Below are 16,955 nucleotides of genomic sequence, written 5' to 3'. Positions count from 1 at the left end.
AGCTGATCTGATGTGACAAAAAATTATTATAACATCCATTATGTAGTGCTCCTATTGCTTAAGACTTGAATTTCTTTATGGGCATTTAAAACAATTAAATTTTCATTTTAATTTGTATTCTCTAAAACCATGGCTGCTTGTAACCTTTTTGTTTTGTCTAGCACAACACTGTTCATCTAGTGATAACTTTGCAGCTTGGCAGCACTGTCAATGACGTTGATGTCTGATGATAAAGATGGACTGACAAATGTGACAATAATACCATTACTATACCCAAAAACATACTAAAGATACCAAAGTGATGTCACCTATGATTAAACAAAACAATTATATCAAGTTTATACTGGCAATTTCTCACCTGGATGGAGAATCAGTTTTAACAAAAACCTGTGTAATATTGATTAAACTTTGTGACATTTTATCTGTACAAGTGCGAAGTACATCATCAATAAGTAATGTTTAAACAAATTAATATAACATTTTTACAAGTTAATAACAATTTAACACGAAAGCTTGAGAGGACACACAATGCAGGTAGGGGGGACTAATTTCCATGAGAAAGTTGTTGGCGAGTGTTTCACAAGTCTGAAACACTGGTGATGTGATACTGTGTCCAGGGTAACCTTGTACCCCTCTGGGACGGCATGCCAGGTAAATTGGAGAAAGTAAGAAATGGAAACATTATGGTAATTAGCTTTGAGATATTGGAAAAGAAAAGAAAATCAATCTATAATGGTGATGTGTAGGACTAGTTTAGGGAACAGTAGAGATTACTAAGGTTATCAATAAGATTTACACTAACATGCAATCATAATTCCCACGTTGTCTTTACACACGATCAGCTTCTCTTGTTTATGACCCAATTGATTTTAATTCCTCAAGTCTGTTAAAAATTCATTTTGATCCATAAAATCAATTTGTGAGCTGGTAATAGATCTGTTGTATTGTATGTACAGGACTGCCCGTTGGGTTGTTAAGGCTGTCAGTCTCTTGCCCATCATAGCCATTGGTCAGTACCCAAGGGTTTACATGTTTTATGGTAACACCTAGGCAACATTTAACAGTGTATTCCCCTGGTTACACTATCACTTCTCACCATTTTGTACAAAATATCAAATGACCATACATCTAATTCAATAGTTCTGTCATATAGCACAATAAAGAGAGTTTGTTGTGAACATTTATGTGCTTTCAACCTTGAACAGCACAATTATATCTAACAACACCCAAAAGTCTTACATGGTCCCCTGCCATCCTCCAACATTCCCCCTCCCCTTCCCCCACAAAATAAGATAAAAATACCTGAAAATCTACAGTCTTGCTTTAAAATTTTCTTTTTCTTAACCCTAGTGTAATCAGAAAAAAACATTAAAGCAACAATATATATACACATCTTTAATTTGCAGTAAGCCCATGGCCAGTAATAACCACACCCACCTTATTACAATTTGAAGTCAATTTACCACAGATATATCTATCATCACATTGAAATAAGCCTTCCAGTAACTATCTTGAATGTGTTCATCCTGCGGGCTTATTTTGGAATAAACAATACAATACAAAACACAATCTATCACTTCATTCAAATATCAATCTGGTGAAAACCATGACTTTCTTCTAATCATGATCCCACCATCCTGCCAAAAATCACTTAAAAATGAAACCTGAATAACTACGGGCTGGAGTTCAAAGGACAATTAAATAATAGAAATATAATGAAATCACAGGAGACCTTAACAAAGAAAATCAATTAAAACATGGTAAAGAGTTAATTAGATAATTAGTGGCATTAATTACACAACAGAACTTTCAACTAATCTCCATTAACCATTTTCAAACTATTGTAACTCATACGTGACATCTTAGAAATACCTAGATATGTAGGGCACTTAGTAAATTGACAAACAAATCAGAGAAAATATATTAAAAAAAAAATCCATTCCAAACCTTAAGTCTGGTCTTCTAGGTCAATCGCCTTGGCTGTCTGAAGTAATAGTCTTATTTAACTGTCAAAATCAATCGGACAAGTTGTCCGCCAAAGCAAAGAATTGTGTGTGGCAAATTCTATCAGAGTTTAATCTAACTGTTTGTTTAGGTCTTATAATTTTATTCTTAGAAATATGCAAGGACTAGAACAAACACAAAAAGCTTTGTCCTAATGGCGGCTTACAACCAAGTAGGTTTTATCAGATTTCATCTGGTGCCATCTATCATTGAGGTCCATCCGATTGCTACAGGCCTGGAGACAATGTCCAGACTCCGGCCTCTACCTACTACTGGTGAGTCAGGTGTCAGAAAGGGCACCTTATGACACCTGCGGAAATTTAATTTCTACATTTTATAAGTTTCTACAGGTAAATGATGTCACACTGATAAATGAGGTAGGGCCAAATATCTTAGCAGGGTCAAACATCTCCCAGCTCATACCTGGTGGAAGGTCGGCCAATTTTACCTCGGATTGTGGAGATCAGTGAGACAATTGGAAATATGTATACAAGAAACTACATGACACTATGTTCATGACTAAGAAATATTTAAATTGATTCATACTTTAGACAGTACTGACAACCAAATTGAAATCTATAAACATTCCTAAACTGATGTTAAAATTCAGACATTTATGAAGATGTCCAAATTAAGTTATACAAGCACTTATACTGATGTCAAAACTCAAAAAAAGAAAAAAAACATTTATTTTTTGTCAAATTTTAACAACTGATACTGATGTCAAAAGTCATACAAACAACTATTCAAACTGAAATCAACATTGGTGGACTTTCATTTTAATGTGTAAAGTTATAAAGATCTAGTACAGGCAATTTATACAGGCAATTTATACAGACAATTCATATTGACATCGAAGCTAATATTGGAAATTCATATTAAAATCAAACCTTATACAAGCAGTTTATATTGACATCAAACCATATACAGACAATCTGTATTGACATCAAACCTTATACAGGCAATCTGTATTGACATCAAACCTTATACAGGCAATCTGTATTGACATCAAACCATATACAGACAATCTGTATTGACATCAAACCATAGACAGGCAATCTGTATTGACATCAAACCTTATACAGGCAATCTGTATTGACATCAAACCATATACAGGCAATCTGTATTGACATCAAACCATATACAGACAATCTGTATTGACATCAAACCTTATACAGGCAATCTGTATTGACATCAAACCATATACAGGCAATCTGTATTGACATCAAACCATAGACAGGCAATCTGTATTGACATCAAACCTTATACAGGCAATCTGTATTGACATCAAACCATATACAGGCAATCTGTATTGACATCAAACCATAGACAGGCAATCTGTATTGACATCAAACCATAGACAGGTAATCTGTATTGACATCAAACCTTATATAGGCAATCTTTATTGATATCAAACCTTATATAGGCAATCTGTATTGACATCAAACCTTATACAGGCAATCTGTATTGACATCAAACCTTATACAGGCAATCTGTATTGACATCAAACCTTATACATGCAATCTGTATTGACATCAAACCTTATACAGGCAATCTTTATTGATATCAAACCTTATACAAGCAATCTGTATTGACATCAAACCATATACAGGCAATTCTGTATTGACATCAAACCTTATACAGGCAATCTGTATTGACATCAAACCTTATACAGGCAATCTGTATTGACATCAAACCTTATACAGGCAATCTGTATTGACATCAAACCATATACAGGCAATCTGTATTGACATCAAACCATAGACAGGCAATCTGTATTGACATCAAACCTTATACAGGCAATCTGTATTGACATCAAACCATATACAGGCAATCTGTATTGACATCAAACCATAGACAGGCAATCTGTATTGACATCAAACCATATACAGGCAATCTGTATTGACATCAAACCTTCTACAGGCAATCTGTATTGACATCAAACCTTATACAGGCAATCTGTATTGACATCAAACCATATACAGGCAATCTGTATTGACATCAAACCATAGACAGGCAATCTGTATTGACATCAAACCATATACAGGCAATCTGTATTGACATCAAACCTTCTACAGGCAATCTGTATTGACATCAAACCATATACAGGCAATCTGTATTGACATCAAACCATAGACAGGCAATCTGTATTGACATCAAACCATAGACAGGTAATCTGTATTGACATCAAACCTTATATAGGCAATCTTTATTGATATCAAACCTTATATAGGCAATCTGTATTGACATCAAACCTTATACAGGCAATCTGTATTGACATCAAACCTTATACAGGCAATCTGTATTGACATCAAACCTTATACAGGCAATCTGTATTGACATCAAACCTTATACAGGCAATCTTTATTGATATCAAACCTTATACAAGCAATCTGTATTGACATCAAACCATATACAGGCAATTCTGTATTGACATCAAACCTTATACAGGCAATCTGTATTGACATCAAACCTTATACAGGCAATCTGTATTGACATCAAACCTTATACAGGCAATCTGTATTGATATCAAACCTTATATAGGCAATCTGTATTGACATCAAACCATATACAGGCAATCTGTATTGACATCAAACCTTATACAGGCAATCTGTATTGATATCAAACTTTATACAGGCAATGTGTATTGACATCAAACCATATACAGGCAATCTTTATTGATATCAAACCTTATACAGGCAATCTGTATTGACATCAAACCTTATACAGGCAATCTGTATTGACATCAAACCATATATAGGCAATCTGTATTGACATCAAACCTTATATAGGCAATCTGTATTGACATCAAACCATATACAGGCAATCTGTATTGACATCAAACCATATACAGGCAATCTTTATTGACATCAAACCTTATACAGGCAATCTGTATTGATATCAAACCTTATACAGGCAATCTGTATTGACATCAAACCTTATACAGGCAATCTTTATTGACATCAAACCTTATACAGGCAATCTGTATTGACATCAAACCTTATACAGGCAATCTGTATTGACATCAAACCTTATACAGGCAATCTTTATTGACATCAAACCTTATACAGGCAATCTGTATTGACATCAAACCTTATAAACTTATTTCCTGGCAATTAATATTGATGTTTAACCTTACAGTGACAATTTACATTTATATCAAAACTAATACAGACACTTTCTGTGACCGTGAAATCTATGTATACATACCATTTATGTGGATTTTAAAACTTACACAGTTAAAATGAATGGGTTCATTATTCAAAGTCCTAAGCTTGAAGACATGTTAATGAAACACAGAAAATTCACTTCTATGGATGACAGGGACATTCATTGAACAAATAACTTCCTGGTACGAGGGTAGATTTCTGTGTTCATTGAGCTTGTATTAGCGAAAACCCTGTTGGTTGTTAATGGAATATTAGCCTTCAAAGGAATATAACAAATAATAAATTGTCTTTTTAAAAAGTTGTTTGTTAACCCACACAATCAGGAAAGAAATTTGACACAAAAGTCATCAACAAAGGTGTGGACAGTTAAGAGCACCTCGTTTGTTGTGTACATGCAGTACATATTATTAACAATTCAGCATTTCTGGAATTGAACAATTTACTTACTTAGTGTATAGGAGACATCAAAGACATTGCAGATCAAATATTCATGTTTTTTTTCAAAAGTGAAATACATGAAAAAGTCTTGTAAGAATTACAGGATATTGTTGTCCTGTGCCCAGAAACTAAGTCTGCCAAACAGACCGGGAGTGCGAGCATTGTTTAAGGGACAAACGCTATATATAATAGCATTTCTAAAAGCAATTCATTTCTCCACTTGAGAGAGTTTTACTGTTGCCCTAATGAAATCAAGTAGATGGCTAAATTTTCCAGCTCTGGAGGGAAAATTCTCAGCAAATTCAATACTAGAGAAAGCAAGTATGTCTATATAAGTAAAATGCTTCATTTAGGAGTGATGTAGCTTCGGAATGCTACAGATGTGACAGGCAAATAGCCCTTAGTTTGAAATAACTTGAAAAATATTAACTATAGTGCTGGCCATTCATGCTTCATATTCCTTTATACCAAAGTTTAGAATTAATACAGATGTAATCAGGGAGCTAGCAGTTCTGCTGAAGATTTAATAAAAAGAAAGAATTCATCTGGTTTTAATTTTCTGTGCTGTACATTTTGGTGTAAATAGATAGAAACTCAATTTGAGGTTGTCTAGCCGGCTTCATTTTTCTGTGTAATCAAGTGCCTGCCCATTAAACTAGCCTAGCTACAATGTAATTGAGTTTATATCTCATTATAAGATATTTCACTGCGACTGTTTCCCTCTCTCACCAATGTGGACGATCTAAAGCCAAACTTTTTTGTGTCAGTCGTTTTTATTTCTCTGATGAGTTGGTATAATACGTGGTAAGTGCACGCTCATTTCCTCGCCAAAACTATACTTACACACTTGTCACAACCACCTAGACCACTAATTGTCCAGGCTCTCATCAAATTTAATTTTATTTCATTCGGTTATTAAATGTTACAAAACGAGGATCCACTTACGGGCATGTATATTTTAGGAGGGCAATGCTGTCACACATCGTCAATTGCCTAACGTAACACATGCAGTGAATAGCGACACTCTATATGGCTTGTCTCCTTAAAAGCTCTATGATTATATATCCATGCCTGCAATAGCCTAGCCTACTAATTGGGGAATTAGTTAGTGCAGTCTCCATACTATTGATGGTAACTACAACACAGCGTTAATTGTTAACTAGAACTAAACTCATTACTACATATAGTATACCTAAAGCTGGCCCTCGCTCAGACATGCCAGCTTTTATTATTAACAATTGGATTTATACATTCTTACAAATGATATCCTCGGTGAATGACAAAAGTTATTCACTGTGACATGGATTAATACCTAGATGAAGGCATATACAGATAATAGATTTAAGAATGGGCAGCAACTTTTATCACAACCAACAAAATTAGCAGGTTATCTGCTTGATTTGAAAACACTTTTCTGCTTTTAGATTTCAACATTTCAAATGTCTCTTATTACATTTGATCAGAATCCAATTAAGCAATGGACACTTTATAACAAATTTCGTTAAAAATCCACTTAACTGGTCTAAGGGAGTAGGCTTTTAAGAAAATGTTGGCAGCCTACATGACGGAGAGAAAATTATTAAATAAAATTCAGATAACTTAACACTCACAGAGCTAATATCCAATGCTAAAAAATGAATTAAATGTTTTAAAGGATTTTTATGACAAAAATTTGATTTATAATCTGTGTGGAAGCTTGCTGAATAAAGTATGACACATGAAAATGGTGAATAAATCAAGTTAAAATATATAGATACACACCCATACACGGTAATATATCTGGATATTTAGATAAAGTGATATATCTTCATACCAAGACATGGTAATATATCTGGGTACATAGACATGGTAATATATCTGGGTACATAGACATGATAATATATCTGGGTACACAGATATGATAATATATCTGGACACATAGATTTGATAATAGATCTGGGTGCACAGATATGATAATATATCTGGGTGCACAGATATGATAATATATCTGGGTACATAGATATGATAATATATCTGGGTACATAGATATGATAATATATCTGGGTACATAGATATGGTAATATATCTGGACACATAGATATGATAATATATCTGGGTACATAGATATGATAATATATCTGGACACCTAGAGATGGTAATATATCTGGACACATAGATATGGTAATATATCTGGACACATAGATTTGATAATATATCTGGGTGCACAGATATGATAATATATCTGGACACATAGATATGGTAATATATCTGGACACATAGATTTGATAATATATCTGGGTGCACAGATATGATAATATATCTGGGTACATAGATATGATAATATATCTGGGTGCACAGATATGATAATATATCTGGGTACATAGATATGATAATATATCTGGGTACATAGATATGGTAATATATCTGGACACATAGATATGATAATATATCTGGGTACATAGATATGATAATATATCTGGACACCTAGATATGGTAATATATCTGGACACATAGATATGGTAATATATCTGGATATATAGATTTGATAATATATCTGGGTGCACAGATATGATAATATATCTGGACACATAGATATGGTAATATATCTGGACACATAGATTTGATAATATATCTGGATGCACAGATATGATAATATATCTGGGTACATAGATATGGTAATATATCTGGGTATATAGACATGATAATATATCTGGGTACATAGATATGGTAATATATCTGGGTACATATATATGGTAATATATCTGGATATATAGATATTGCGATATTAGTTGTAACAACAAATCCCTGTTAAATGCTTGCTGAAATAGCTGATATCCTTGCTGTGTATGTTTTTGGTGGAGCTTCTCTGGAGCCTAATTGGAGATAGTTTGTATGTACTTGTTGAGGTAGTGACAGTCAGTCCCAGGGAGACACTTGGAGCTAACAGGATTCCTACAATAGTCACAGAGGGGCACTTGTCTCCTTACATGTACAATATACTCTCTGGGACAAATAATAGTGCAGTATTTCATTACAAATATTACTAAAGTCTCGTACATCTTTTCTCTGAGGCAATGACAGCAAGAAAGGTTTTCAAAAAATAGGCTTAAAACATCATTTATCGGTTTTTTGCACATTTAGCATGAAGCCTGTTAAAATTATGCTTCACAACATGCATGCAAAAAGATTTGATCACCTCACCAATCAAATTAACCATTATGTTTGAATTTTGAAATGACACTTGAGGATGAAAATAGGGTTATCAACTATATTGGAATGGTAATTTAATAGAACAATGTTAGGTGTGCTGTGTTATGTCCGACAGGCCTTGTGGTACAACAGATCCATCAAGCACGGCTCCATATACCAGTACCTCCACAAACTCCTATCATTCTGTTAGTCCCATTGAAGTTCCGAGGTTGGAGAGATTTGATTAGGGTAATCATGTAGTGAGTGAAACGTTGGATTTTAACTGCCCAGAAAATCACACAAGTCAGGATAATAGAATAATATTTCATTTTTGACATGGAACAATCAGGATATATCTACAGATGGTAAGACACAGTGATAAGACCAGATGCTGGGTTTGATCAGTTTCAGTTTAATTTCAACACAGGACTGTCAGCCTTATCCTGTTGCTAGTCTTTTCTCCCCATTATGCCTGTCTGATAACTAGAAAAGATGCACCATGGCTAGCCTTCAGTGGTGGAGAAACACCATCCCTTGTTTCAATATTATTACCATCTAACAAACATTTAGATATCAAGAATCTACGCTTTAGGTCGAATTTTCTGACCTGCTAAAGAGCAGATTTGTGCCTGATAGAAAACAGGATACAATGTTTCACATTCCAGAACTTAATGAGTCAAAAACACCCTAATCAATGTCGCAGACCTGCCTTGAATGCTAATTACAAACATCACACTAAATTGGATTACATTCTAATTGAAATTTCACAAGTGTACCTACTAGTACGGTATACCAAATTCTCACCACATCATCTATGTACCTCACTTTCCAATGACAGAGTTTTTTTTTTTTTTTTTTGCTATATCATTCAGCTGTCCTTGTGTTGCTAAGACTACTGCAATGCAGTGGTTATGTGGTTGCCATGGTTACTAGCCCCACCCTGTCTTGGGTCTGCCTGACCATACTCTAATACTCTAATAAAGCCATTTGGACAAAGTCCACTTTTTACACATCCGGCGTAATTTTTTTTTACTTCACTTGGCTAAGAATCACTTATCACTGCTGAAATCAGGCTAATGCAAACATTTGCTGTTCGTGGTGTCCAAAACATTTCATGGCCACAAAAGACATTTTTTCAACAAAGAGAAAGGGATATAAAACCCTCAGCGCCCTGCATGTGTGACTGATCAGCAATGATTTGAGGAATCACGTCATTGGGACCAGCCAGACTTTTACGAAATACTCACAAATATTGATAGACCAGGAATGAATAAATCATTTTTCATTGAAAGTTGTGAACATACATGAAAGGCAACTGCATGCATTCATCAGCATGACATCTGTCCTACTCGAGGATAAACTTAAGTTAAACAGTCAACTTGGTACGATAAAATCAACTGATATAAAAATAGTTGTGTTCTTACAGTGTAAACCAATAAACAGTTACTCAATGGTCAAATCTGATTCACAATTCGATGAACAAAGGCTAGGGCACCTACAGACATGTTTGTGCATTGGTCCAAGGCTACAGATATGTACAAGACAAACACTTTGTCAGCAACGAGAAAGTCTAGTCTGCCCAAACTTGACCATTTAAATTTGGTGCGGTAACCAAGGTTACCAGGTCTGGGCTTGGACAGCCAGACACATTTCCAAGACAATTGGCATGTGTTATAATCTTACGGGACCTCATCCATTCTCTGAACATGATCACCGACCACCAAACATTTACACATTCTAATGAAATAAACAAAATCTCAGAAAAACACACAGAGTGATCTCCCCTTTTTTTGACACATTTTGCAAAGTCGGAAACCTGGCATGCTATAATAGGTTATAGGGAGATTTTTGATTGCTGCGTCTGCCCATGTCCGATACTGGCCTGTAAACCATCGTCCAAGGCGACAGACAGGTCTGAACTCTCACCTCAAATGTCTAGACGCAGTAATGCTTTACCTCATTGAAAACACTGTGGAAGCTAAACACTCAAAGGTAAATATAACATTTTACTCTGCTTAAATCATATTCCTTGGATTAAAAAAAAATCAACACAAAAATAAAAATACAACAATGCAAGAAATTTCTAAATAATCATAAAAAAGAGGGAACCACAATCATGTTGTAAAAATTGGAACATTTGAGAGGGGAAATTTGAGGGGGGATTTCTAAACATCATTGTATTTGTGATTGCTTGGAAACCTGTATAAATAATGTTAGATCGAGGATAGGGTTGGGAGGATGTATAAACACTCACCAATATGGCTGATAAAACTATAAAAGTGAAGCTGACCAAATGTTCGAATACTGAGACATAAGTAGGTCAGGCTGGACAAACACATGTCACATGGGTGATGGAGGGTCAGATCTCCACCAGATGAGCCACTACACCTCTGTTGATCATCAAAGATGTCTCAAAGCTCATGGCTTCCTTCCTCCCCAATAAATCAAATCGATGCTGGGAAAGTTCAATTCAAAAATTAATCTTTATACGAAATTTTGCTGCTTCACTAGACTGTTGATCATCTTTATATTGATTTTTAGGTGAACTGTATAGAGGTGGAATAAGATGGAGGGGGCGACAAAGCAGCTGGCACAAAAATGAAGAGATTGGCTTAAACATCATAAATTCATTTTTTTTCTGAGTAGCTATCATAAGATGTAAACACTCAGTTGTGAAACAGGAGAAGTACAAACTTACTTAACTTCTCCTTGGGTCATAAAACTGCTCTTAACGAGACCCTCTTATTCTATATGCTGATAATACAAAATATAATTATTGATTTCCATGAGGGACAGAGATATGGGGGAATGTTTCACACCAAAGCAGTCTTATTAACCCGAGCTCATCCTCTCATGTCGAAAAAGCATGACGTCCCAGTCCCAGGGAGAGGAAGTTTGGGCTGGCCAAATTTAACAGGCAGGCCCGACAGGTCAATAAAAAGGCAAATATAGCAGGCAGTTCTCTGCTATCATCATTAATAAATTTGCCCTTTTCAAACTTTTTGTGGAGCTCCAGGGATTAATTACCTATGGATTACTTGACATGAAAATACTTCAAAACCTATCTTTTCATGATATCAACCCATAAATATTTCATGTTTCAGATGAGAATGGATTTTGAGAGATATACCTACAGAGCAATACTACTTCCTGTCTAACTTAAAACAAAAATTCCTGTTTCACTATGACTGCCGACTCGACATTAAATATTTATGAAATAGAGAAGACATTATGCTTTTATTATTTTTGCGAGATTTGGGGTTATTGCCTGGTTGTAAGACGTTTCAAACCCAAGAAAAAATCAATACTTGTCAGCATTGTGAGTGGCGAACCATTGGTCATTGGAGTTTTATTGCTTTCTTCATGCTAAGTACTGGTCTGGGCTGGGGAGAGCTGGCTAACACCAAGGTCAGTGTACAGCATAGGACAGAGGTGTCCATTATCCACAGGTCAAAATAAAACAACGAGCAGGGTGTCCATTATCAACAGGTCAAAATAAAACAAAGGGTTAGATGTCCATTATCTAATGGTCAAAATAAAACAACGAGCAACATGTCCATTATCTACAGGTCAAAATAAAACAACGAGCAACATGTCCATTATCTACTGGTCAAAATAAAACAATGAACAAGGCGTCCATTAACTACAGGTCAAAATAAAACAACGAGCAAGGTGTCCATTATCTACAGGTCAAAATAAAACAACGAGCAAGGTGTCCATTATCAACAGGTCAAAATAAAACAAAGGGCAAGGTGTCCATTATCTACAGGTCAAAATAAAACAAAGGGCAAGGTGTCCATTATCTACAGGTCAAAATAAAACAAAGGGCAAGGTGTCCATTATCTACAGGTCAAAATATAACACAACAAAGAATGCCAGGTTTTGGTATGGTCAGTATTAACCCTGTTAAGGTATGGTTAGTCTTAATCAGGTTATATAATGGTCAGTCTTCAACGGGCAATATAGTTTGGTCTTTCTTAGCCAAGTTAAGGTATGGTAAGTCATAACCAGGTTATGGCATGGTCACTCTTAACAAGTTGATTAATTGAATGGTCAGTTCTAACAAGGTTATAGTTTGGTTGATCTTAACCAGATTATGGTATGGTCAGTTATACTGGCAAAGATTTGTTCAGTCTTAGCCAAGTTATAGTGAGTCCAGTCTTAAACCAGGTTAGGACATGGTCAATTTTATCCTTTTCCAGGTTATGGTAGTGAAAGTCTTAACGATATATATAGATAAGCCAAAACTCTGTGTATGGTCAGTCTTAGCTCCAGCTATCAGGTCACATGTACCTACTGATAACATTTTCTGTCTATGTGTGAATTGCACTCTACAAATTCCCTTAAGAACTGGCGGGCAGCCATCTACAATCTAACATTACTTTGAATTATCAATTATCTTTTCAACAAAATCAAACTTCAAAAGCATTTTAATTTCAGTGATCATTGAGTTATAGTCACCAGGCATCAATATTAAACAGCAATAACGCCAGGTAAAGCCTAAGTTTAACACCCATCTTTTCTAATTTATAATTAGTTCCTACATTTTTTATAGCCATTTTACTTTAAGAACAAAAACTTTGACAGATATTACGGAAGTAGATGTAGGTTATTCTATCTATGATTATTTAATAAAAAATTGATCAGTCTCAATGAAAGTAGCATGTACCTATCCATAGAGGACTAGTCTTGGGGTATCATCAATCACATTCTATATGTATAAGAATATAATACCAATTAATCACACTCCAATGAATTAAAACAACCCTGATAGGAAATAATACATCTGATGTTGACTAACCATGTACTTTCTAACATTACATTTCTAGAAACTTGTAGTTTTAACAAGGTAAGTGAAAAAATATGCAAAACCATAGGTGTTCTCCTGATGTAGAGGACCATTGGGGTTTCCTTAATATAGCAGAGCCTAGGAGTTCCCCTGATGTAGCAGACCCTAGGGGTTCCCCTGATATACTGGACCCAAGATGTTCCCCTAATGTACTGAACCCTACAGGTTTCCCTGATGTACTGGATCCTAGAGGTTCCCCTGATGTACCAGACCCTCGGGGTTCCCCTGATGTAATGGATCCTAGAGGTTCCCCTGATGTACCAGACCCTAGAGGTTCCCCTGATGTATCAGACCCCAGGGGTTCCCCTTATGTATCAGACCCTAGGGGTTCCCCTGATGTATCAGACTCTAGGGGTTCCCCTGATGTATCAGACCCTAGGGGTTCCCCTGATGTATCAGACTCTAGGGGTTCCCCTGATGTATCAGACCCTAGAGGTTCCCCTGATGTATCAAGACTCTAGGGGTTCCCCTGATGTATCAGACCCTAGGGGTTCCCCTGATGTATCAGACTCTAGGGGTTCCCCTGATGTATCAGACCCTAGAGGTTCCCCTGACGTACTAGACCCTAGGGGTTTCCTTGATGTATCAGACTCTAAGGATTCCCCTGATGTATCAGACCCTAGAGGTTCCCCTGACGTACTAGACCCTAGGGGTTTCCTTGATGTATCAGACTCTAAGGATTCCCCTGATGTATCAGACCCTAGAGGTTCCCCTGATGTACTAGACCCTAGAGGTTCCCCTGATGTACTAGCCCTAGGGGTTCCCCTGATGTACCAGACCCTAGGGGTTCCCCTGATGTATCAGACCCTAGAGGTTCCCCTGATGTACTAGACCCTAGGGGTTTCCCTGATGTATCAGACTCTAAGGATTCCCCTGATGTATCAGACCCTAGAGGTTCCCCTGATGTACTAGACCCTAGAGGTTCCCCTGATGTACCAGACCCTAGGGGTTCCCCTGATGTACCAGACCCTAGGGGTTCCCCTGATGTACCAGACCCTAGGGGTTCCCCTGATGTACCAGACCCTAGAGCTTCCCCTGATGTATTAGACCCTAGGGGTTCCCCTGATGTACTAGACCCTAGGGGTTCCCCTGATGTATCAGACCCTAGGGGTTCCCCTGATGTACCAGACCCTAGGGGTTCCCCTGATGTACTAGACCCTAAGGGTTCCCCTGATGTACTAGACCCTAGAGGTTCCCCTGATGTACTAGACCCTAAGGGTTCCCCTGATGTACTAGACCCTAGGGGTTTCCATGAATATATCAGTGCTTTACTTTTTTATGTTTACGTGGAAAAAGCGTTTTGAGACCACCCATTTTTTTAAATGTCTATCACTATCACCCATGTCATTTGAAAACATGTGACCTTGTCACAGAGCAGCCTGCTCAATATAGAGGTATTTATGAATGAAAATTATCTTTTAACAGTATATAGTACATATTTTTTTCTTTTTCTATTTTTTAGACAAAGACATTTATACTTGTCATCTCAAGTTATCTTGTAGGTGCCCATTGTCTATGAGTTACCAAAACCTGGTTTATACCTTATATAAAGAGCTCTCTCAATGGCATACACTTCAAAAAAGAAAATAGATGCAGCTTCACAGCAAGATTGAACTCAATGAGTAGCGATGGTGAAAAGCCGGAATTTATCACAATGTCTCGTTTAAGTTTGAAAATTATAAACCTCTTCAAATATTATACGTGTTAGACACCTAAGTGAAATATTGATGTAACTTATCCGGAGAAAGGCTGATGGTAGTCAATACTGGTGTATACTTTCCTGTTTGTTTTCTAAAATCAAAATTACTTTTATGAGACAAATGAGAGATGATAAATATGGTTACAACAATGGTAAAAGTAGATCTACTGAACAACTTCACGGAGGTCCATTTTCAAGTTGTCAATTAAGAAACAGTTTTACATAAAAACAATCCCAAATCTAACCAGAGAATTTCTTCAAAGGTATGGAATATCTCAACAAAGGAACACAAGCCTAGAACTTGTGTTTAAGATGGCTATCCTCTGAACAATGCCAGAGTTAATCCTGACTTTAAGTCTTCAAACATGTGAACTTAGGTACAGGCAATGTGAATATGTACAAATGCTATTTGAAATGATGTTTGGTAGAAAATTAAACGATCAATCTACTAATTGAAATGGACAGGAACAATTCCGACCCCCTGATAACATCTGCTGGAGAAGAATCGCCTTGTGGATTAAATTTCCAACCAAAGCTATGTCATCAGTATGTACCTAATCCTAGCACTGTCGACTAGAAAATGTGAAAAGCTCATTAAAATGCATAAGGACATGCTGAATCAACTACTGGGAATTCGAGTGCAGTACACATGGGCAAAATCTGTCAAAAAATACTGCAGAATCATCTCTTACAGCGGTATCCAATATCTCACGACAGAGGCGGACAAATATCTTAACCAGAACCAGGCACAGAGCAAGGAGATTTTCTCCAACTTTCAACAATAGTAGAGACTGTTGAAAGAAAACTTAAACAGGAAAAAAAATGCAAATAAAACAGTAAAGACAAGTTTAGAATGTTGATTAATTAAACAATGAAGTGACAAAAACACATGACACGACAATGATTGAGTGGAGTTTTGACAATACATTACACTTGAGGAATAAAAGTTTGAAGTTTTTTGTTCTAAAGGAATTCTGAAAGTATGTATGCTGACATGTGCGTCCTTGGGCCTCCTCCACATGTGTGTGACCAGATCCCTGTTTTCTGCCAACTTTTCCACAAATTCATCAAACTCCTCAAGGTATATATTTCACTCTTCGGACCAGTGACATCACAGACTTTATTGGTAACACAAAACTGTTGTCATCAACAGGCTATTACAACAGCAGTAAGTGCTTGGTTATGTAATTACAGTTAAAATGTTTCTTTTCTGAAATGTTAAACACTCTCCTATTCCCAACCTTCCCCTAATACTTCCTGACTTGTCATTACACCCTCCTATTCCCAACCTTCCCCTAATACTTCCTGACTTGTCACTATATCCTCCTGTTCCCAACCTTCCCCCTAATACTTCCTGACTTGTCATTACACCCTCCTGTTCCCAACCTTCCCCCTAATACTTCCTGACTTGTCACTATATCCTCCTGTTTCCAACCTTCCCCCTAATACTTCCAGACTTGTCATTACACCCTCCTGTTCCCAACCTTCCCCCTAATACTTCCTGACTTGTCACTATATCCTCCTGTTTCCAACCTTCCCCCTAATACTTCCTGACTTGTCACTATATCCTCCTGTTTCCAACCTTCCCCCTAATACTTCCTGACTTGTCACTATATCCTCCTGTTTC

At 36.4% G+C, this 16,955-nt stretch overlaps 2 protein-coding genes across 2 annotated transcripts; one reads left to right on the top strand and one right to left on the bottom strand.

Moving 5' to 3' along the window:
- Window positions 1-13,643: 13,643 nt before the first annotated feature.
- LOC132565090 (uncharacterized protein DKFZp434B061-like) lies at window positions 13,644-14,090 on the top strand. The gene has a single exon (XM_060229696.1). It carries the CDS (start codon window positions 13,644-13,646, stop codon window positions 14,088-14,090), a length of 447 nt encoding a protein of 148 aa, XP_060085679.1.
- A 266-nt stretch (window positions 14,091-14,356) lies between these two features.
- On the bottom strand, window positions 14,357-15,114 carry LOC132565089 (circumsporozoite protein-like). Its single transcript, XM_060229695.1, has 2 exons — window positions 15,108-15,114; window positions 14,357-14,868 (listed from the first exon to the last, which is right to left on the bottom strand). The coding sequence occupies exons 1-2, from the start codon at window positions 15,112-15,114 to the stop codon at window positions 14,357-14,359; spliced, it is 519 nt and encodes a 172-aa protein (XP_060085678.1).
- Window positions 15,115-16,955: the final 1,841 nt, after the last annotated feature.

The sequence above is a fragment of the Ylistrum balloti genome, unplaced genomic scaffold, assembly GCF_031769215.1.
Source record: "Ylistrum balloti isolate Yb309-2 unplaced genomic scaffold, AGI_CSIRO_Ybal_v1 Utg369690, whole genome shotgun sequence".
NCBI classification, from domain to species: Eukaryota; Metazoa; Mollusca; class Bivalvia; order Pectinida; family Pectinidae; genus Ylistrum; species Ylistrum balloti.
This window is presented reverse-complemented; position numbering and strand designations above follow the sequence as displayed.